Raw genomic sequence first — 21,719 nt, 5'->3', positions numbered from 1 at the left:
GACACCCCCTGTCCTCAAAGAAAGTGTATTCCATCAGGAGAGGGGACTAAACACAAGCAACATTAAATGGTAGTAAGTCACATACTGTAAGAGGGACAGGGGTACAAGCCAAAGGCTAGACAACACCAAAAAAGGGAAAGGATAAAGAGAAGGGCATCGAGAATGGCTCTGAGGAGACATGATATGTGAGGTGGTCGCTGAAGGACTGTGAAGCAGACAGCACGGAGGCCGGTCCGTGGGGAAGAAACAGCCTGAACAAACCTGTGGCACCAGAAAACAAAATGTACCTTGGAGACCAGCAAGCAGCTCAGCCCAGCTGGAACACAGGCTTTGCTGGGGGAGAGCAACAGAAGATAAAGTTAAAAGGTTTCTTTAAAGAAACTTGTAAAGACCTTTTGAGTACACGCTCCTGTGTTATAGGTGAAGAAACTGACTCAGTTTCAGCTAAAAGAATTAAGAAGAACCCAAGTCTCCTAACTTCTTGCTAAGTGCTTTTTTCACTTAACCACATGAGTTGCAGCCAGATCATAGGAAACCCTGGATAAAAGACAATGCACGAAAGTGCTCTGAAAACTGTGACGTGTTGGAGGCAGATGAGAAATCTCGGTACTGACCACTCAATATTGCTATGACGCCAAAACTGCTCTAGAAAACAGTCTATTTAAAAAATAAAAATAATGTGCCATATGGATATATCAAAATAATTGATAATGCCACACTAAGAAGGTCAAACTCAACTCAGAATAAAGAAAAAGCCAGAAAGGTTTAGAATAGGGAAATAATAGGATTATACCTGTGTTTTAGGAAGTTTGACCTGCCCTTTTTTTTTTTTTTGACCTGCCTTTTTCAAATAAGCTAGAGACAGAAAGACATCCAACAAGGAAATCAACTAGTAGTTTACTAAAATACTCCACCTGTGGGAGCAGACAGGAAAAACTGATGTGAGACTCCCTAGAGCCCTATACAGTGTCACCCTCGTAGGAGCATTAGGGGAATTCCTCTAAAGGGGAATTCATTAAAAAGTAACTTCTCAGGCTTCATCTCAGCCTTGGTGTAGGGGTAGAGCTCAGCACTCTGTGTTTTAACAAGCCTCCAGATGATGGTAAAGTATGCCTAAGTTTAAAAGTATGGTCAGAACCTGACAAATGCCTGGAAGAGGCAGAGCCTGAATGAGCAGGAGAATGAGGAAAGAAAAAAAGAGCTGGTCTGGGATAAGGAATTTAGTTTTACACATGTGAGGTTTAAGGCACCCCTGGAGATCCATGTGGAACTATGTACAGTAGATAGTTTTAAAGGAACAGCAGGAGAGGGAAGGAAGTCAGGACTGAAAACAAGGATTCCTGCAGAAGTGAGGCAATGGACAAAATAACCAAGAGAAAAAGTACAGCTGACCCTTGAACAACACAGGTTTGAACTGCACAGGTCCACTTATATGTATTCTTTTCTCAATAGTACATAATATAGTACTACAGGGCTTCCCAGGTGGCTCAGTGGTAAAGAATCCACCTGCAATGCAGGAGACGCAGGTTCAATCCCTGAGTCAGGAAGATCCCCTGGAGAAGGAAATCGCAACCCACTCCAGTATACTTGCCTGGGAAATCCCATGGACAAAGGAGCCTGGCGGGCTATAGTCCATGGGGTCGCAAAGAGTTGGGCATGATTTAGCGACTGAACATGCACACATAGTACTACATGATCTACAGTTAGTTGAATCCATGGAAGTGTTGAAACCACAGATATGCCGGCATCATTTTATAGGTAAGGCCAACTATAAGTTACATGCAGATTTTCAACTGCACAGAGATTCAGTGCCCCTAACTCCCATATTGTTCAAGAGTTAACAAAATGTATTCAAAAATGCAGAATGATCTAAATCTGAAAGTTTGGCAAATTCATCAAGAACCTTAAAATGTTTGTAGTGTGTGACCCAATAATTCCACTTCCTAGGTTTTATTCTAAAGATTTAGATATGAATAAAGAGTCATGTTCACAAAAATAAGAACATTTAACACAGCATTGGTTTCACCTGAGAAAAAAGTAGAACCAGACTAAATGACCCCCCCCCAGTCTAGATTGTGAATTGGATGAATAAATTATGATACATCTATTTGCAAGAATATAATAGAGCAATTCGCCAAAGAATTGACGCTTTTGAACTGTGGTGTTGGAGAAGACTCTTGAGAGTCCCTTGGACTGCAAGGAGATCAAACCAGTCCATCCTAAAGGAGATCAGTCCTGAATATTCATGGGAAGGACTAATGAAGCTGAAGCTCCAATACTCTGGTCACCTGATGAGAACTGACTCACTGGAAAAGACCCCGATGCTGGGAAAGGGTGAAGGCAGGAGGAGAAGGGGACGACAGAGGATGAGATGATTGGATAGCATCACCGACTCGATGGACATGAGTTTGACAAGCTCCAGGAGTTGGTGAAGGACAGGGAAGCCTGGCGTGCTACAGTCCATGGGGTCACAAAGAGTCGGACACAAGTGAGCAAGTGAACAACAACAAAAATAGAGCAATTAAAAATTACATATTCAAATACTTCATGAATGGGAATCTATTCATAATTAAACACAGTGAATAAAACTGGAAATTTTCTATATTCTATAGAAATAACATAATCCTATTTAAAAAATGTGTGTACTTCATACGTGTAAACACGTACAAGCATTCACATGGATACACAAATATATGTATAAAATCTGGAAGATCCAAAAGTCAATAAGGGCTATCTCTGGATAGTGTCGGGCTTTCCAGGTGGTGCCAATGGTAAAGAACCTGCCTGCCAATGCAGAAGACATAAGAGACATGGGATCGATCCCTGGGTTGGGAAGATCCCCTGAAGGAGGGCATGTTAACCCATTCCAGTATTCTTGCCTGGAGAATTCCATGGACAGAGGAGCCTGGCGGGTTGCAATCCAGTGGGTCGCAAAGAGTCGGACATGGCTGCAGCAACTGAGCATGCCACGCATGCACGGGATAGTGTCATTACAGTGACTTTTATGTTTTCTTCTTTATTATTTCTACATTGTCGACAAAATGAACACAAATTATTTTGATAATTTTTCAGTCAGTGGGATGGGTGCCTTGCCACGTGGCATGCAGGATCTTAGTTCCCCAGCCACAGACTGAACCCAGGCTCTTTATGGTGGAAACATGGAGTCTTAATCACTGGACTGCCAAGGAAGACCCCATTTTTATAATTTAAAAAATAAAATGATGATAAAAGTGATCAGAATATGGATAGCCTAGTGCTGTGGAACAGTTACATTTACAGGATAAAAGGAAGAGAGCAGCCAAGGAAAAAGATGACTATTTCAGAGACGTGTGAGTGACTGCGCAGTTACAAATGCTCTGGATGGACGGACTGGCAGGGCTGACTGCGCAGGGGGCCCTGGAGAAAGGGGCCTGAGAAAAGGCCACCCGCCTGGGTGGGGGGAAGCAGTGCTGGTGTTTGAACGAGTTTGTGTTATACACACCTTTCTTTTCTCCTTTCACCTCTCCTCTGTTCCCAACCCTCACTCATCTCCATTTGGAAAAGGCAGCACATTTGGTGACTGGGAGTTCAGGCTCTCAATCCTCACCCTAACACTCACAAGCGGTATGACCTCGAGCAAGTTTCTTACCTCTCTGAGCCTCAGTTTCCTCATCTGTAAAATGGGGAGTGATATTAGTTCCTTCCTTATAGGGTTCTTATAATAATTCATTGGGTTAATATTGTAATATTTAGGACAGTTTCTGACACATAGAAAGCAGTCAATAAATGTTGCCTAGTATTATAACTTATCGTTTAAGCTTTCCTTTTCTTTCCTCCTAGGCTACCTTGGCCAAGCAGATAGTAGCCCACTTGCAGGCTTTGCTTTGAGACCGATTTAAGAAAATCCTCTTAAACAAAAGCTCTAAATCCATTGATCTTCTCAGCAAAGATTTCCCATAGTTCCCATTACCTTTTCTGAAAGCACAGACACTCGTGGAAGAAATCTATACCTTCCCTCCCTTCTGATTGCACATTTCTGTTTTCTGCTTACTCCCTACTATAGCCCCAATGCCTAACACAGGGCCTCGTGCAGAGTAAGGGATCAGAAAATATTTGTTACATGAATGGATGAAATCCTCCCTTCTTTATTACCCTGGCAGACCTTGATAGGTGTACCAGAAAGAGCAAATCCAAAACTCCCGCTTTTCGATGTATAAAAGACAGGATCCATGGGCTCTGGTCTCTGAAGCCTCCATTTCCTCAGCTATGAATTGGGCTACAAACAACTGCAGTGAACTCCTCAGGCTATTGTGGGATTACGTCAAACAAAACATTACATGAGGGCCCACAGAAAAGAATAAAATATCATACTGGCATTATTATTCTGATACAGTATATCTGTATCAATAATAGGGAATCAGTGAAAGAGATAACTTGATGCTATGAAGCAATAAATGTTGACTTGAAAATTGCCCAAGACCAGACTAAGATACATGGAGGTATGCGAAAATTCATGGGATTCTGTTATTTTACTATAATTCTGGGTTCTCCCCCATCACAGGATTAGATGTAGTCCTGAAAATAAAATCTCTGACTGAAATAACTATTATCCTCTAAATACCTGAAAGTTCTTCTGCTGCTCTCCAGACAACTCTGAAAACTAAAGCCTTTGCCACATTAAATAGCTCATTTTACACACACTCCTGGACTACAAGCACTTCCCAGTCTACAAGCGTGCGTGGCAGGAGGCCTGAGCCCCATGGCCACAGCTCGAAGGAAAAGATGAGGCGACTGAGGGAGGCAGAGAACCACTCACTTGGCCGGCGGCAGAGACAGCATCTTGTGCATGGTGGAGGTCATTCGGTCTCTGCCCAGACTGAAGGCATCCTTGGTCAGGGACATAGCTTCCTTGGTGAGGTCCATGGTGGCATGCAGTGCCTCCTTGGTGGCATCCTTGGTCATGTGAATAGCACTCGATAATTCTCCCTCTATATTCTTCAAGGGGATGAGCTCGCCCTGACCATTCACAGCAGAATCCCTGCTCCCTGGGGGCTTCAACTCAGCTGGTGAGTCAGATGCTTGGGCTCTGCTCAGTCTCTTGGCCTGTAAGGAATCAACTGCCTCGTGGCCCTTCCCTGCCTCCTGCTGGGCAAGAGAACCTGCATCCTGTACTTCTCCATTGCTGTGGAGAGGCAATGGCCTGTCCTGGGATGCATCCAGATGTTCAATGCCACCGTCTTCCAGAACCTTCTTGGGGCTTGCTGGGCCTTGTTCTGAGGAGGCGTCAGACTTCAGCTCCCGGTCCTCTGAAGCAGAGAGCTCTGAATCTATGAGGCTGGTGGTATCTGAACCCTCAGAGTCAGCCTCATCAGCCCCAGGGGGAGGATGCATAAGCAGAGCCACCTCCGCGCTGGGGAAGAGGATGCCAATGCAGGCCGTCTGGTTCTGCAGGGGAGCCCCCATCATGGCCTCTGTATCCTTAGTCAGCTGCTCCTGAAGACCCTGCAGCACCTCCTTCAGGCGAAGGAGAGCCAGGTACTGGTAGTGGTCGAGCCGCAGGCGGACATGCGCAGGGGAGTGCACAAGCATGTGCACGCCCGCCGTGTCCTCCAGCTCCATCAGAGGCCCTTTGCTGTCCACACCGCCGCTGCCTTCTTTCAGGATCTCCATGACTTCCGGAAGGTCTGACAGGCTTTTCAAATCATGCTCAGTCTTTGACCTCTGATGGGACACAGTGTCAGGGGCAAGGGCCTCAGAATGGACAGGACTGCCAAAGCTGGCGGACGGTTTCAGCCTCCCTTCTGTGGCCATACGGAGCTTTCGTGCCTGCATTTGTTGCCAGCGGAGGGGTAGGCAGGCCCAAATGGACAAGGGGAAGGCGGCCACAAAGTTCAGGGTGCGGCCTTTGAAGTTCTCTGTTCCCTCAAAGTCCAAGGAGATCTGGGTAAAGTGGATGGACCAGAGGTCCTGGGAAGCCTTAAGCCTCTGAGGGGGGAGGACACTAGACTGTGGGAGGCAGGAATCCATCTGGAAGGCGTGATCTATAAAAAACATGTGCAGAAGGCTGAAGCCACCTGGTACCTTGGGAAACTGAACATAACTGGAATGAAAGAACTCAGTAGCAGCAAAACCCCGGAAGAGAGTCTGGAGGTCTGGACGGCTACAGTGTGGAGCGTGACGGGTATTGGTGGCAGTCATGCCTGAGGCACACAGGACAAGGGACTGGGGACGATGCATCACAGCCCGCTCTCTCTTCTCCAGCGGGAAGCTCACCTTCAGAGAGAAAATGAGACCCAGTTCAGAATGGCCAGCTGAGCATCTCTGCAACCCACCATTAATACATGCGTGACAGACCACTTGGGTTGTAAAACTGCTTTCCTTCTATCCAATGGGCAGTGCAGAACCTTGAATTACAGTCATGGTAGAAATGCAACTGTGGCTGCCAATAGGGAACAGAAATCCCACTCTCTACCCTACCTTCAACCAGAAGGCATCCAGGCGGATGTCCAGATGTTCATCTTTCTGGCTGGAATCTTCCAGCTTGTAGATAGCTTTGAACTGCTCCAAGCTACGGTACAAATCCAGGCAGAAGAGGTTTCCCCAGAGTAAGCTGACAGGATCCACAGTAAATGTCAGACCATTTAACTGAATGTAAAGATTGGGACAGGGAACTGGAAAGCAGAGAAAAAAGAATCGACACGAGTGAAGTAGCAGCTTGACTCTTACTTACCAAGCTAATATTCATTTTATTACCAAGAGAGCAAAGGTATCGGGCTTCGCTGGTGGCCTGGTGGCTAAGAGTCCACCTGCTAATGTACGGGACATGGGTTCGACCCCCGGTCCAGAAGATCCCACGTGCCAGAGGGCAACTAAGCCCATGTGCCACAACTGTGGAGCCATGCACCCAGAGCCTGTGCTCCGCAATAAGAGACGCCAACAGCGAGAAGTCCATGCGCTGCAGCCAGAGACGAGCCTCTGCTCGCCACTAGAGGAAGCCCACGCGCAGCCAAAGACCCAGCACAGCCAAAAATAAATAAATTAAAAAGAGAGAGCCAAGGAATCTTCAGGGCAGAGTTTTCAACAAAAGTGTGCTACACTAACTCAAACAACTAAAACTCCTAACCAACAGACTAGGAGCGGAGACTCCAAGGCTGACTATTGTGAACAGGGTGAGTTAGACAGCAAGAAATGACCAGGGCAGATGCTTACCTGGCAGCTCCTGATTATCAGGGAAGTAATACTCTGTGAACTCAATATGAATGGCAGAGACCTGAGTAGGGAGGTTGTGAAGCTTCCGACTGCAGGACAGGAGTGTCGATGGCTTCTTACTGGGCTGTCCAGCTGTTGAAACCTAGGCAAAGACAAGTGGCTGTTAGCATCTGTACCGCACCCCAAACAGAATTTCCTCAGTTTCCTCTGAGGTAGGATAAAGCCTCTATAATTCTTCCAGTGTCTGTCACAGGGAGGAGAGTGATTTTCACATGGATGCCAGGCATTCTCACACCTGACAAACAGGACCTATGAGTTCATCTTTTTCATGAAAGGTTTGTAGTGGGGTATTCAGAGGAATTATATCAGACCATTACATCTACTGTGGGTAAGAATCCCTTAGAAGAAATGGAGTAGTCATCATAGCTAACAAGAGTCCGAAATGCAGTAATTAAGTGCAATCTCAAAAACGACAGAATGATCTCTGTTCGTTTCCAAGGCAAACCATTCAATATCACAGTAATCCAAATCTATGCCCCAACCACTGATACCGAAGAAGCTGAAGTTAAATGGTTCTATGAAGACCTACAAGACCTTCTAGAACTAACACCAAAAATAGATGCCCTTTTCATCATAGAGGGCTAGAATACAAAATTAGGAAGTCAAGAGATACTTGGAGTAGCAAGCAAGTTTGACCTTGGAGTATAGAATGAAGCAGGGCAAAGGCTAAGAGAGTTTTGCCAAGAGAACACACTGGTCATAGCAAACACCCTCTTCCAATAACACAAAAGAAGACTCTACACATGGACATCACCAGATGGTCAATACCAAAATCAGATTGACTATATTCTTTGCAGCAAAAATGGAGAAGCTCTATACAGTCAGCAGAAACAAGACCAGGAGCTGACTGTGGCTCAGATCATGAACTCCTTATTGCCAAATTCAGACTTAAATTGAAGAAAGTAGGGAAAACCACTAGACCATTCAGATATGACTTAAATCAAATCCCTCACAATTATACAGAGGAAGTGACAAATATAGTCAAGGGATTAGATCTGATCCCAAGAAGAAGAAATGCAGAAAGGCAAAACAGTTGTCTGAGGAGGCCTTACAAATAGCTGAGAAAAGAAGAGAAGTGAAAGGCAAAGGAGAAAAGGAAAGATATACCCACCTGAAAGCAGAGTTCCAAAGAATAGCAAGGAGAGATAAGAAAAGCTTTCCTCAGTGCGCAATGCAAAGAAATAGAGGAAAACAATAGAATGGGAAAGACTAGAGATCTCTTCAAGGTAATTAGAGATACCAAGGGAACATTTCATGCAAAGATGGGCTCAATAAAGGACAGAAATGGTATGGACCTAACAGAAGCAGAAGATATTAAGAGGTGGCAATAATACACAGAAAAACTATACAAAAAAAGATCTCAGTGACCCAGATAACCACAATGGTGTGATCACTCACCTAGAGTCAGACATCCTGGAGTGCAAAGTCAAGTGGGCCTTAGGAAGCATCACGATGAACAAAGCTAGTGGAGGTGATAGAATTCCAACTGATCTATTTCAAATCCTAAAAGATGATACTGTGAAAGTGCTGCACTCAATATGCAAGCAAATTTGGATAACTCAGCAGTGGCCACGGGACTGGAAAATGTTGGTTTTCATTCCGATCCCAAAGAAAGGCAATGCCAAAGAATGCTCAAACTACTGCACAATTGCACTCATCTCACACGCTAGCAAAGTAATACTCAAAATTTACAAGCTAGGCTTCAACAGTATGTGAACCGAGAACTTCCAGATGTTCAAGCTGGATTTAGATAATGCAGAGGAACCAGAGATGAAATTGCTAACATCTGTTGGATCATAGAAAAAGCAAGAGAATTCCAGAAAAACATCTACTTCTATTTTATTGACTATGCTAAAGCTTTTGACTGCGTGGATCACAACAAACAGTGGAAAATTCTTAAAGAGATGGGAATACCAGACCACCTGACCTGCCTCCTGAGAAATTTGTATGCAGGTCAAGAAGTAACAGTTAGAACCAGATATGGAACAATGGACTGGTTCCTAATTGGGAAAGGGGTACGTCAAGGCTGTATATTGTCACCCGGCTTATTTAATTTATATGCAGAGTACATCATGCAAAATGCTGGACTAGATGAAGCACAGGCTGAAATCAAGATTGCCAGGAGAAATATCAATAACCTTAGATATGCAGATGACACCAACCTTACGGCAGAAAGCGAAGAGGAAATAAAGAGCCTCTTGATGAAAGTGAAAGAGGAGAGTGAAAAAGCTGGCTTAAAGCTCAACATTCAAAAAACTAATATCAAAACAAAAAGAAAAAATGAAAAAAACAAAAAGAAAACATAAATGAAAAATGAAAAAAGAAAAAGAAAAAAGAAAAAAAGAAGATCATGGCACCTGGTCCCATCACTTCTCACTTCATGACAAAGAGATGGGGAAAAAATGGAAACAGTGACAGACTATTTTCTTGGGCTCCAAAGTCACTGCAGATGGTGACTGCAGTCATGAAAATAAAAGATGCTTGCTCCTTGGAAGAAAAGCTATGACAAACCTACACAGCATGTTAAAAAGCAGAGACATGAATGAATGAACTGCTTCCCTGCCTCTTTGCAGCCCTGTTTCCCCATATCATGGGCTCCTTACCTGGTGGATGTCCAAGTCATCCACCCTTACGACCAAGCAGCTAGAGCGCAGGCGATTCCATGCTGGAGGCCGAAAAACTGTCTGCCGGCCCTGAGAAGGGCTTCTTTCAAGGGGGTTCTTTCGAGGACTGGAGAAAGAATCTAGTAAAAATAAGAAGGTGGGAAAGAGATTCAGATACACTCAATTCTCATTATTAACAGAATTCAGAAAGTAAAAACTCTTAAGATCGTTAACGGTACGTGTAGAAAAGAGCTTGTCAACACTGGCAAGCTTCTGGAGGGAACTCAAAAATCATCTTCTCCTTCAGACCAAGGCAACAGAGATGAATATTGAATAGAGATGCTAACAACTGCTCTTCCTCATTGTAGCTCTGCCTGGAGACAAACAGGACCCATAAAGAAAAGAAGTCATGAATGTCTCTTGGTGCGATAAAGTTAGCATCATTAGCCAGGCCAGTGCTTTATTGCCACTGGATACTCAAAGGCAAATGTCAAGTGACAAAGTTATGGGATTCCTCCAGCTCCTCATAACCCACCTGCTTTCCTCCGGAAGGAAGAGTCTACCCCCAGGTGCCAGGGTGGTTTCAGATCTGTGTCCTCATGCCACTTTTCCATCTTACTCTGAAATTCCGTCACCAGCTTCTGGGCCCACTGGCCTCGGGTCTCCATGGCCTCACAGTGACGCACCCAGTGTTTACAGCTATCACCTGTCAATAAGGCAAAAAGATTTTAGTCTAAGGTCATGATCCAATGTTTTAGTTTTTCTTTTCTATTGGTATAGCTTTCCATAGTTCAGAATCTGATCCCTCACCACCAATCCAAAATTCTCTAAGATAAGAAAAAATTATCTAGTGAGAGCACTCAAGCTCTTCTGGACTCAGTATGTGATTTTTCCTAAGGCTCCCTAAAAGCCAGATGCTGACTGCTGCATCTTTGCCCATGGACCACTGGAGAGGCTCTAAAGTTAGTGGAAGTAAGGGGCAGAGCACAGAGTCAAATGCCACATCTCAGGCACTGCCTCCCCTCCTACTTCTCATCAATGATAAACAGTCATCAACAGAAGACCCTGCAAGTTTCCAGAGACGTCCTCTTGAAAAAAGACTACAGCTAACACCTCTCTGAGCCTGTGCTGCAATCCTAGGCAACCTTCTGCTGGACAATTAGGGGTGAACTCAGGCATCAGTCTTCAACACCTCAGTCACACTAAAACTGCACGCATTCAGCATTCTCCTACCTGCCCAGTGGAAGGGGTAATAGTCAAATGCCATCTTGCGAAAGGTTAGCTGCATTGCACCACCCGTGAGTCTGTTTGCAGAGACACCTACAAAGACAAATAATGGTGAAAAGAAGTATAAAAAACAAGGAGACCTAAACACCACCTGAAGCACTGAAAAGTCCTCCTGAGGGTCGGCTCCCAGGCCTGGCTGATTCATAAGTACAGCCAAAGGCTCTGATGGCAGCTGACTTGCGAGGCTGAGGCTATCCTCTTTTGAACTGCAAAGGATATACTCTCAAAGTTTGTGTTTGTTTTTTTTAGAAAAGCATATTCCATTATCTCTGTAAATGGCTGCCAGATATCCAGAGAGACAAAAGAAGCAACGAAACTCAGGATTCCAGAATCCCAATCTTAGGTCTCCCACAGGCCCACCTGACAGCGTTGACAGACTGGTTCCCCCAAACCCAGCGATCCTGGTACTGCCGCCTCTCAACACAACACCTGGAGAGGCATAAGCCAGACTCTCCAACAAACAGGGACCAATATTATTTCCTTTCATATCTTAGCTAAAACTGTAATATCAGACAGTCATCACACACTGCACAAACAAAGAGTGATGGAACACAAAAACACTGCACTAACAAGGACATTATAAACACACAGAAGAGTGTACACAAATCAAAGTTTGTCTGCAGTAAGTCAAATATTCTATTGTTTATCTTGAATTCAATTCTGACTAAATGAATGAACTTTCCATGTTTCTATCTTATCTCTCCAACTGGACTCTAAGCACTATAAGAACAGGGACTATCTCTTCTCCATATGTGTGATGAAGGACACTTGTTCTGTTCTGCACTTCCATCCTATCCCTTCCAGCCTATTTCCAGGTAAAGGGAAATACCGTGGGACCTTCTAACTGTCAGATGGTGTACCTACCATCAGGGAGTCATTTCAATCCAGTCTAGGCACCACCACCCCAAGCTCTGGACTATTCACCATCCTACCAAGAGGTAAACCTACACCAATGTTACTGCTGCTTAACCTTTTTGTCATCATTAGTACCTCTTAGGAGCCTGTTTAGATGTTTTTTCCTAACTGCCCCGTCTCCATGAAATTTAATACCACAGATATACTGTCTATCATATGTACTAAAGCTTACTCCTTTTATTTAATGCAAGGTTAAGAAAGACTGAACAATTTTTTTAAGTTAAAAGTTAAATTAAAAGATTTGGGACTTCCCTGGTGGTCCAGTGGTTAAGACTCCGCACTACCAATGCAGGGGGCATGGGCTCAGTCCCTGGTTGGGGAAGATCCCGCATGCCATGTGGACAAATAAATAAATAATTTTTTTAAGTTAAATTAAAGATTTAAAGCTATTAATATTGAAATTAATTTTATATTTACTGAGTAACTTTTAATGTAATTTATTTCTTATATAAATTATAATGTATAGAATCATGTATGTATTTTAGCAATTTATATAAATACATAATCAAATTTTTAGTTATTCAAAATTATGTTTGAAATAAACAAAAATTTTAAATTAATTTCTTAAAATTATTTTTCATTAACCTTTAACTTTCACCTAATATGAGAAAATAACTTTTAGCTTAACTTTGTTGTTGTTTGAGTCACGAGTTGTGTCCGACTCTTTGCTTAACTAGGTGTTAGATATTCATTCAGATGGTGTCAACATTTTTTCAACACAATTAAATTACTGACTTGTTGAACAATTTGTGGAATTAAATAATAAAATATAAACTATTTGTATTTAATTCTCAAAGTTCAAATTACAAAAGTACTAAGCATTAACGGGAATTCCCTGGCAGTCCAATGGTTAAAACTCTGCACTTCCATTGCAGGGGGCACATGTTCAATTCCTGGTCAGGGAACTAAGATCTTGCACACCACACGGCATGGCCAAATACCCCAAGGAATTAAATATAATCAACACTGATGAGGCAGCCACTGGTAGCCAAGAAGTATGTACAAGCCACCTCTCACCATCTGACTTTGAGATCAAGGACTTTGAAGACTCAAAGTCCTCTAATCACAGCCATCTATTTGCCATAGTTTATAGCCCTGATCTTCCATGAACTCAATATCAACATTGCTCATATGATACCCAAGCAAACTCAATAAGAGAAATTAAATACTAAGGAATAAAATTTTGTGAAATCGAGTTAAGCACTGTTACAGCTAAGATTTTTTTTCATCCCTACTCCTCACCAATTTTCAATGTCCAGAACAGGCACGCATCAAGACAGAAAGCTCAGTGGCTGTTCAGAGGTACAAACTGGGGACTGGCAGCTAGTGGGTACAGAGTTTTTTTTAGGGATGACAAAAATGTTCTCAAATTAGATTGCAGTGATGATCACACAACCCTATGACTGCACTTTAAAACACTGAGTTGTATATTCTAAATGGGTGAATGATATGGTATGTGAATTATATATCCATAAATATTGCGTGCATGGTCAGTCATTTTTGACTCTTTGCAACCCTATGGACTATTGCACTGAAGGCTCTTCTGTCCATTGAATGTTCCCAGCAAGAATATTGCAGTGAGTTGCCATTTCCTTCTCCAAAGTATCTTCCACCGAGGGATCGAACGTGTGTCTCCTGCATCTCCTGCAGTGCAGGCAGATTTTTTACCACTGAGCCACTGGGGAAGCCCATCAATAAATATATATCTGTTTAAAAGAAAAAAGTGAATTTTTATCTACTGACGGTGATAGCATCCCAGTTGAAATGCATGACCTAGGCTACTGGAGGGAGAGTGTTTCACAGCCATGCTCCCATGGGATTTATTTGGAACTAAAAGAACAATCGACTATGCAGACTGAACATATTAAAATATGATCTAGAATAAAAAAATCTAGATCAAATATAATTACCAACTATCAACATATATAATTATAAACACATAATCATATGTGACAAATAAATGGTAAATAATGTATATAAATGACTAAAATTCTCCAGTGAGATGGTGGGAAGAGGATAGCCTACCCTGAAGAGAGAGAAAGAAAGCTTCAGCTCACAGCCCTTAACCTGAGGGAAATAATTAAAGAGGCAGATGACACTCTTTTCCCCATCAACCACTCACCTCCTCCCGGAAGCCTGAAGGGTGAGCTGCTCCAGTTTGATGTTAAGAGACAGTGCTGCCCCACCCCAAGCCACCCTGTCCTCAGTGACCTACAAAGTTTCCAACAACATCACCTCCAACACCAAGGGATAGATAAGTGGGTCAGTCAGAGGCCCCAACATTCAGGCTATAGTGTCCTTAAAGAAAAAGCCGATAGATACAGCCTTCAAGGAGTCCCTAGAGCAGCCCTATCCAAAAGAACTTTCTGTGACGACAGACATCTTCTAGGGCCCATAGATTACTTGTAATGTGACTGGAGCAAATGAGGAACTGAATTTTTAACTTTATTTAATTTTTATTTTAATTTAAATAGCCACATGTCTCTATTTGCTACCATATTGGACAGAGAGTTCTAGAGCAATGCTATCCAATAGAAATGTAACATAAGCCACATAAATAATTTAAAATTTTCTAGTAGCTATATTAAAAAAGGTTTTCTTTCAAAAAGTAAAATTAATTTTATTATTACACTTTAAACCAATACACTCCAAAGATTATTATTTAACATGCAATCAATATGAAAATAATTATCCAGGTATTCTGCATCTATTTTTTGTATTATATCTTTGAAATCCCATGTGTATGTTACACTTGTCGGATCTGGATCAGCAGGACTTCCCTGGTGGTCCAGTGGTTAGGACTCCACGTTTCCAATGCAGGGGGCATGGGTTTGATCGCTGGTTGGAGAACTAAGATGCCACATGCTGTATGGCATGCCAAAACGAAACAAAGCTTCACTCAATTTGGATCAGCCCATATTTCAAGTGCCCATTAGTGGCTAGTGGCTGCCATATTGACCAGGACAACTCCACTCCAGACAATCTTAGAGACCTTCCTATAACACGGAGTTCTTCCTTCTTTCTTCCCAAATCTAAGGGGAAGAATCAAAGTCACGAGAACTCCTTGTGTCCCTTGGCCTTTCACACAGTCATATGCCACATCTGGGTATGGTTGGCTGGGTGTTTTCCCTCTGTCTCATCAAAAATGTCCCTAAAATCCACCGAATAGATTAATCCCAGGTTCATAAATAAATGGGGGCTTCAGGGAGGGCTAGCCATTCACATCTTAGTGTGGATTATAGAACCCTGCTACATGAAGAAGACGGCTCTACACCCTCATCTAGCAGGAGGATGAAACTCTCCACAATGTATTTTTTTTTTTCCCACAATGTATTTTTAATGAATATTTCTGAAAGGAATCAACAAAACAAAACTCCAAAGTCTTCATAGTAACACTTGGAAGAAATAACCGAACAAAATAATAATTGTTTTAGCAAAGAACTTTCAAAATGAGTGGGTAGCAAACCAGTGAGTGGCAGAAGCCATCTTTACCCTGTCACCACGCCTTCCAGCTCTCTCATCTTGGGAGTGGAGGGAGGCTAAGTCCCTTCAACACCAAGGCAGAGCAGAGTCAGAGGCAGTAGAGCCTGGTGACCCAGGAATAAAAGGTAGCTCGTTCCCCCGGGGAAGATGAGTCTCAGTCTCATTAAGAGGCAAACACAACCTCCAGAGACGAAAAGGCAGCAACAGAACAAGCTACCACACGATGGCATCTAAACCCAGGGCTGGCAGCAAAGGGGAGCCTAGGGGAAGCAAAGAGAACTGAAGGAACCAGCAGCAGAGAAATAATAATCCAAACACTGGCCTATTATTAAGGTCCTCCAAGTGCAGTATATTAACTCATTTGAGCCTGATAACAACCTGTGAGTAAGAAATGATTTAATTCAAGTTCACAGATGAAGAAACTCAGAGAGGTGAAGTGATTTCCCTAAGACTTATAAAGGAAAGAAATGAGCCAATTACTTTTTCATTCTGAATAAATGTGTATGTGTATTTAATAACAATTGCGCTAATGAATGAAAAAGTATGACAAGAACACACTGTAACCTCTCTGCTTGGGAAGAACACATTTATATATAAATTGACTCAAAGATCTGAAAATTCTGAGGTTTCTTATAGTTGAATTTACCCTCTGGAAAGCTTATAATAGTGCTCAGCAAGGCCCACTAGGGAGGAAAAAAAAAGTATACACTGCTTGGGCTCTATCCCTGAGGATTACAATTTAGTGAGGTCTGGGAAGAAGCCCAGCCCCTGTATTTTACTGTCTCACAGGTGGTTCTGTTGAACCCTAAAGGCTGACTAGCAGTAACAGAAAGCTGCCCCAGGAATGCTGAGACCCAAGGAAGACTGTGATATGCAAAGCCAACAAAGTACCCCAACAGATCTTGAAAAGAGCCTTGCATCCCCCAGAGCTGCAGGCAGTGATGGACCACCCACCCAGGCTTGGGCCTCATGGGATACCTGGCTCTCGGGACTGGCTATCATCACAAACGTGCAGGTCCAGGCGCGAGATGAGCAGATGGTAGGAGGACTCTTTCACATCAAATTTCTCAAAGTACTGGCTGAGGCGGCTGCTGCTGCTACTGCTGCTGCCCTGGCTGCTACCAAATGCCTGGGCCCAGGACTGCTGCGCGCTAGGAGCAGGTGGGGTGATCTATGTGTGACAGAGAAAAACAAAAAGTCCAGACCCGAAAAAAAAAGAAAAGAAAAAAAAAAAAAGAAGTCCAGACCCGGACAGCTTCCTCGCTGGCTTTCTTAAAGCTTTAGTTCAGCCTGAAGAAAACTACAATTTGATAAGATGTCCCTTCCCTCTCAATAATCACTCTTTTTAATCATACATACTTTATTATACACTGAATAGTAATATCTCCTAAGATTTCATTTTTATAGCCTTGAAGAATTTTACACTTTTTTCTTTATATGGTGGAACTTCATTTGCTTTTCTATGTGATAATGATAACAATTATATGTGGTATTACATTCATATAAATAAACATACATCTTTTTACTTCTAGCGCATTAAGTCTTTCCTAAGGTACAGTGATGCCCCTCATAACGGCATGCCTGGTAGCTCACATAGGTCTGTCCCATCTAAACAACCCAAAGAATCCAAAGAAGCCGAATTATAATTAACCTAGTAACTGTCAGAGTCCTGTTTTGACATCTGAACTGCCTTCTACGCTTCCCTCCCACCCAGAACGTATCTGACTGAGGCTAACACACGTCTTCCGGGAAGTCTCCCCTAAGCGCCCTCTTTCAGCCCAGGATCCCTCTCCTGCGCTCTCTCGGCACGGTGTTCACCTCTATTATAGCGCTTATCACACCACATTGTAATAACTTGTTTATGGTCCGTATTTTAAGACAGCAAGAGCTCCAGGGTGAGGAACAAGAGGCTGTCCAGTGACCAGCACTGTACACCTAACACACTAGAGGCACCAGATGAATAGAAAACGGGATAAAGGCACAGGCAGAGCCTACGCACATAGAGAAGTGAATGACACATTCCCCCAAATAAGCGGGACAAAATCTAGGCTCCACCTATGCTGGTGTGAATTAGGTCTGGCTTGCCATCTCCCCACCACCACCGAGGGTCTCTGTTTCACCTCTAACCTGTACAGGTTCAGGGGCCAGGCTCTTTCTCTGCTGGGCGGCCTTCTCCATGGCCTCACTCAGCGACTCTGCATATTTCATCATAGCCTTGAGCTGCGAGTCCGTTAGCACCCAGAGCAGGTCATCCAACAGGAACATCAGCTTGGAAGCTATCACATTGCAATCTTTGGTCTGGAGGGGTCACAGAGAACAGAAGCTTCCACATCTGGTGCCACCCCAACTCCTCAAAGTGACTACTACCCAACCAGTTTCAGAGATGGCTTTTCAATCCTCAACACAAGAAAGGAAAATATCAAGTACTTTGGAGAGTCAATTTCTTACCAAACTACAAAAGCTTTCTGTGATCAACAAAAAGCAGCAATAATCAACTGCCTATGTCCCCATATACAGGTAAAATTGTTATTTCCAAAATTAAAACAATGGAGGTAGACATGTTCCCTCAATAGTAGATTCAGTGCAACACTAAACTGCAGATCCTCCCCTTTCAAATGTCATTTCAGGGGCCAATAACACACAAAAAGGAAGAAATACAAACTCCAGCGCTGTCTGAGAGAACAAAAGATGGACGTTTCGTGAGGACAGAGAACACACTCACTCTTCTCTTGAGGGCTATCTGGATCCTGCCTTGGTTGGTAATAAGCCTCAATGGAGTGGTGACTGGGTCCTGATCACCATTGTCTGTAGCATCTGCCTCGATTCGAAGTGTTTGCCAAGTTATTTCCTTAAATGTTAAAACCTAGAAGGAAAAAAAGTAAAATCCCTTAATACTGTGGATGAAATTAATCAAGAGGCAGGAAGTCCAAGGGGAAAAGACTGGCAAGGCAGAGACCTCCATCATTCTTAGCTAGGATCCTACTCACAGAAGGCAGTGGATCACAAATTCTTAACTGAGGAAAAGTAACACTAGACAGAAGGGATTCTTGGGTTCCCAAGAATGGGGAAGGCTCTGACCCAAGACAGGAATATAGTCATTGGGAATTTGCTATATGACACAGGGAGCTCAAACTGTGACCACCTAGAAGGGCGGGATGGAGTGGAAGGTGGGAGGGAGGTAAAAGGAGGGGACATGTGTATACCTATGGCTGATTCATGTTGATGTGTGGCAGAAACCAACACAATATTGTAAAACAATTATTCCCCAATTAAAATAAATACATTTTTAAAACAAGAATGACTCCTCTGAACCCTCCCATTCTCCCCCCTGCAATGGCAGGACTACCTCTCCTCGGTGTGGGTCAGTGATGCGGGTGAGGCGCAGGTCACTCTGCTGCCAGTTGGGGTTGACACTGTAGCCCTGGAGCTGCCACAATTCAAAAGAAGCGTGGAAGGCCTTGGAGTGAATCTTGATGGTGATGGAGTTGACGATGATGAACATCCCCTCCACCACCTTCTCAGCAAAGCCATACTCACTACGACAAACGAGGCAGACCAATATTCAGCATCCTGTGAGATTCGGGCATTAGCATACTCTCTCTTCTTTTTTGGTTGTGCCATAACTTGCAGGATCCTAGTTTCCTAACAAGGGGTTTGAACCCAGGCCCAGGCAGTTAAAATGCTGAGTCCTAACCACTGGACCACCAGGGAATTCCCTATACATACTCTTTATAATGGAAGACTTAAGACTTTTAATAATGCCTGTCTTTAGATGCTAGAACTGTAGATGCTTTTCTTAAAGTTCTCACCTCCCACTTCTGCTTTATATTTTTTAAATTTCTAAAATTTTTATGATGATGCAGTACTCTTTCTGATGAGATTTTTCTTTTTTAAGAATGGAATAAAAGAAAGAGTTGACCTGAAAAAAAAGAAAGAGTTGACCTGGAAACAATCTCCTTCTGGTTAGAAAGAATAAGTTGAAAAAAATATTTTCCAAGTCCATAAACTACCTGAATAAATATTTGACTGTTGTCTGTGAGGAGAGATATTATCACTACAGAAAGGAAACAGTCAGTTTCAATAACGTCTTCAAAGACAGAACATGCTCTGTGAAAGTGGTGAAAGAGGAAAGAAGTACAGCCAGGTAAGCATGAGGTTTAACCCTGTGAAATCGAGTCAAGAACAGACCCACCTCTGCCTGTCAAATCCACCCCAGAGAGCACAGCTGTACGTCACAGAGAGGCCAAAACAGCAGGTAGAGAAAAGAAGGCCATCCTTAAAGTCCTTCTAGACATGGAAAACACAGACATTCTTGACATGCAGGTGACACAGTTCTCATTATAACAGATAAAAAGGTCTGGGAATTATAAACTGAATACACACACATATACACACACACATCTCTGCAATTTATATCACAAAGGGCTAATATCTCTAATGTATAAAGAGTTTCACAAAACTGAAAAGAAAAAGACCAACAGCCCAATAAAAATGTGACAAAGTAGGGACAGTTCACAGAAAAATAAATGCAAATAGATGCTAATCATAAAAAGATGTTCCACCTCACTCATATATCAAAACTGTACTGAGAGTCATTTGATTCAGGACAAAAATGACAGTGAAGTAGGGAAAATTCAATAATGGTGCATGGTCAGTTTGAGGCTACCCATAAAGAGAAAAAATAATGTTGACCTTCATCTTGCATCAAACAAACAAAAAACCAGTTTCAAGATTGATTGTAGATCTAAATGTGAAAGGTCAAACAATAAAGCTAGAAGAAAACATAGGAAAATATCTTCATGCCTTGAGATAGGAAAAGATTCCTTTCATAAAACACAAAAAGCACTAACCATAAAAGGAAATAAAGATATACAGGACCACATTAGAATTAATAATGTCTGATCAATAAAAAAATAACATTAGGAGTCTTAGCAAACCCACACAGTAGGAGAAGATATGTGTAATACATGTATGTAACCAAGGACTTGTTTCCAGAATATAAAAAGAACTTCTACAAGTTAAAGAGAAAAACACAAATAACCCCCAAAATAAATGGGAGGAAACATCAATGTTTTATGAAAGAAGAAATTTGAAAGTCTAATAACTCATCAATAAGTGTAAACTAAAATCATAATGTGACACAATTATTAGGTGGTTCAAATAAAAAGAGAGACAATACTAAGCGCTAACAAATGGAACGCTTATATACTGCTGGGGCAAAACTGGTATAAGTTCTTTGGAAAACTGTTCAGCAGTATGAACTAAAGTAGAACAGATGCACAGCCTATGACCCTGCAACTCTACTGTAGATACAGACCAATCAGAAATGTGTACATATGTTTACCAAGAGGCATGTATAAGAATGTTGATAGCATTACTATTTTTTTCTTTAGTTAAAAATTAAATTTTTAACTTACGTATAGAAAAGATAATTCTTTGCAGGATACACATACAAGGTTTTGACAAATGCATAAAGTCATGTATTAACCACCACTCATGACAAAGGACAGTCCCATGTAGCAACAGTATGCTAAATAGCCAGAAAGTAGAAACAAACCAAATGTCCGTTTACAATAGAATAGATAACTGTGGCATGTAACGGAATATCATATAGTAATGAGGATGAATGAACAATAACTACATGGAACCGCATGGATGACTTTCAAAAACATCATGCTGAGCTAAAAGTATGTAGATACACATGTACATATGTACAAAAGTATGTAGATACACATGCATTATATGATTACATTTATATAAATTTTAAAATAGGGAAACTAATGTATGGTATTAAAACTGAGGATAAACTTATCCTTGAGGGGGGTATGACTAGGAAGGGCACAGGAGGCTTTTGGGATTCTGGAAGTGGTCTATTTTTTATGTGTTAACTGGAAAGAATCACTAAGCTACACTTTTATGATTTATGTACCTCAATCAGTTCAGTTCAGTCGCTCAGTCATGTCCAACTCTTGGTCTACAGCACTCCAGGCTTCCCTGTCCATGTACCTCAATACACTTGACCAAAAACCCACACAGAAGTACCATGTGTCATCTTCAGATTAGGCAAAAATCCTAAAGTTTGACAATACTGTCCATTGGCAAGGTTCCTGGACCTTTCAAGACAGTTCCAGAAAAACACCTACTTCTGCTTTATTTACTATACTAAAGCCTTTGACTGTGTGG

The 21,719-nt window shown here is 42.4% G+C and overlaps 1 protein-coding gene across 4 annotated transcripts in view; it reads right to left on the bottom strand.

Annotated features, from left to right (window-relative positions):
- BLTP3A (bridge-like lipid transfer protein family member 3A) overlaps positions 1-21,719 on the bottom strand; it is a 73,608-nt gene that overhangs the window by 14,553 nt on the left and 37,336 nt on the right. For 3 of the 4 annotated variants that reach the window (XR_009693550.1, XM_061146488.1, XM_061146491.1), the window contains exons 5-14: positions 18,883-19,072; positions 18,259-18,399; positions 17,664-17,834; positions 16,515-16,707; positions 11,085-11,171; positions 10,387-10,557; positions 9,852-9,991; positions 7,189-7,330; positions 6,457-6,650; positions 4,796-6,252 (exon numbers count right to left, since the gene is read on the bottom strand). Coding sequence is in view for 3 of the 4 variants with exons in the window: in XM_061146488.1 (XP_061002471.1) it covers positions 4,796-6,252; positions 6,457-6,650; positions 7,189-7,330; positions 9,852-9,991; positions 10,387-10,557; positions 11,085-11,171; positions 16,515-16,707; positions 17,664-17,834; positions 18,259-18,399; positions 18,883-19,072 (2,886 nt within the window). In the remaining variant the exon portion in view is untranslated. The remainder of the gene's footprint in view (positions 1-4,795; positions 6,253-6,456; positions 6,651-7,188; positions 7,331-9,851; positions 9,992-10,386; positions 10,558-11,084; positions 11,172-16,514; positions 16,708-17,663; positions 17,835-18,258; positions 18,400-18,882; positions 19,073-21,719) is intronic. The other variant, XM_061146489.1, reaches the window with a different exon arrangement.

This window comes from Dama dama, chromosome 7 (assembly GCF_033118175.1).
Source record: "Dama dama isolate Ldn47 chromosome 7, ASM3311817v1, whole genome shotgun sequence".
NCBI classification, from domain to species: domain Eukaryota; kingdom Metazoa; phylum Chordata; class Mammalia; order Artiodactyla; family Cervidae; genus Dama; species Dama dama.
This window is presented reverse-complemented; position numbering and strand designations above follow the sequence as displayed.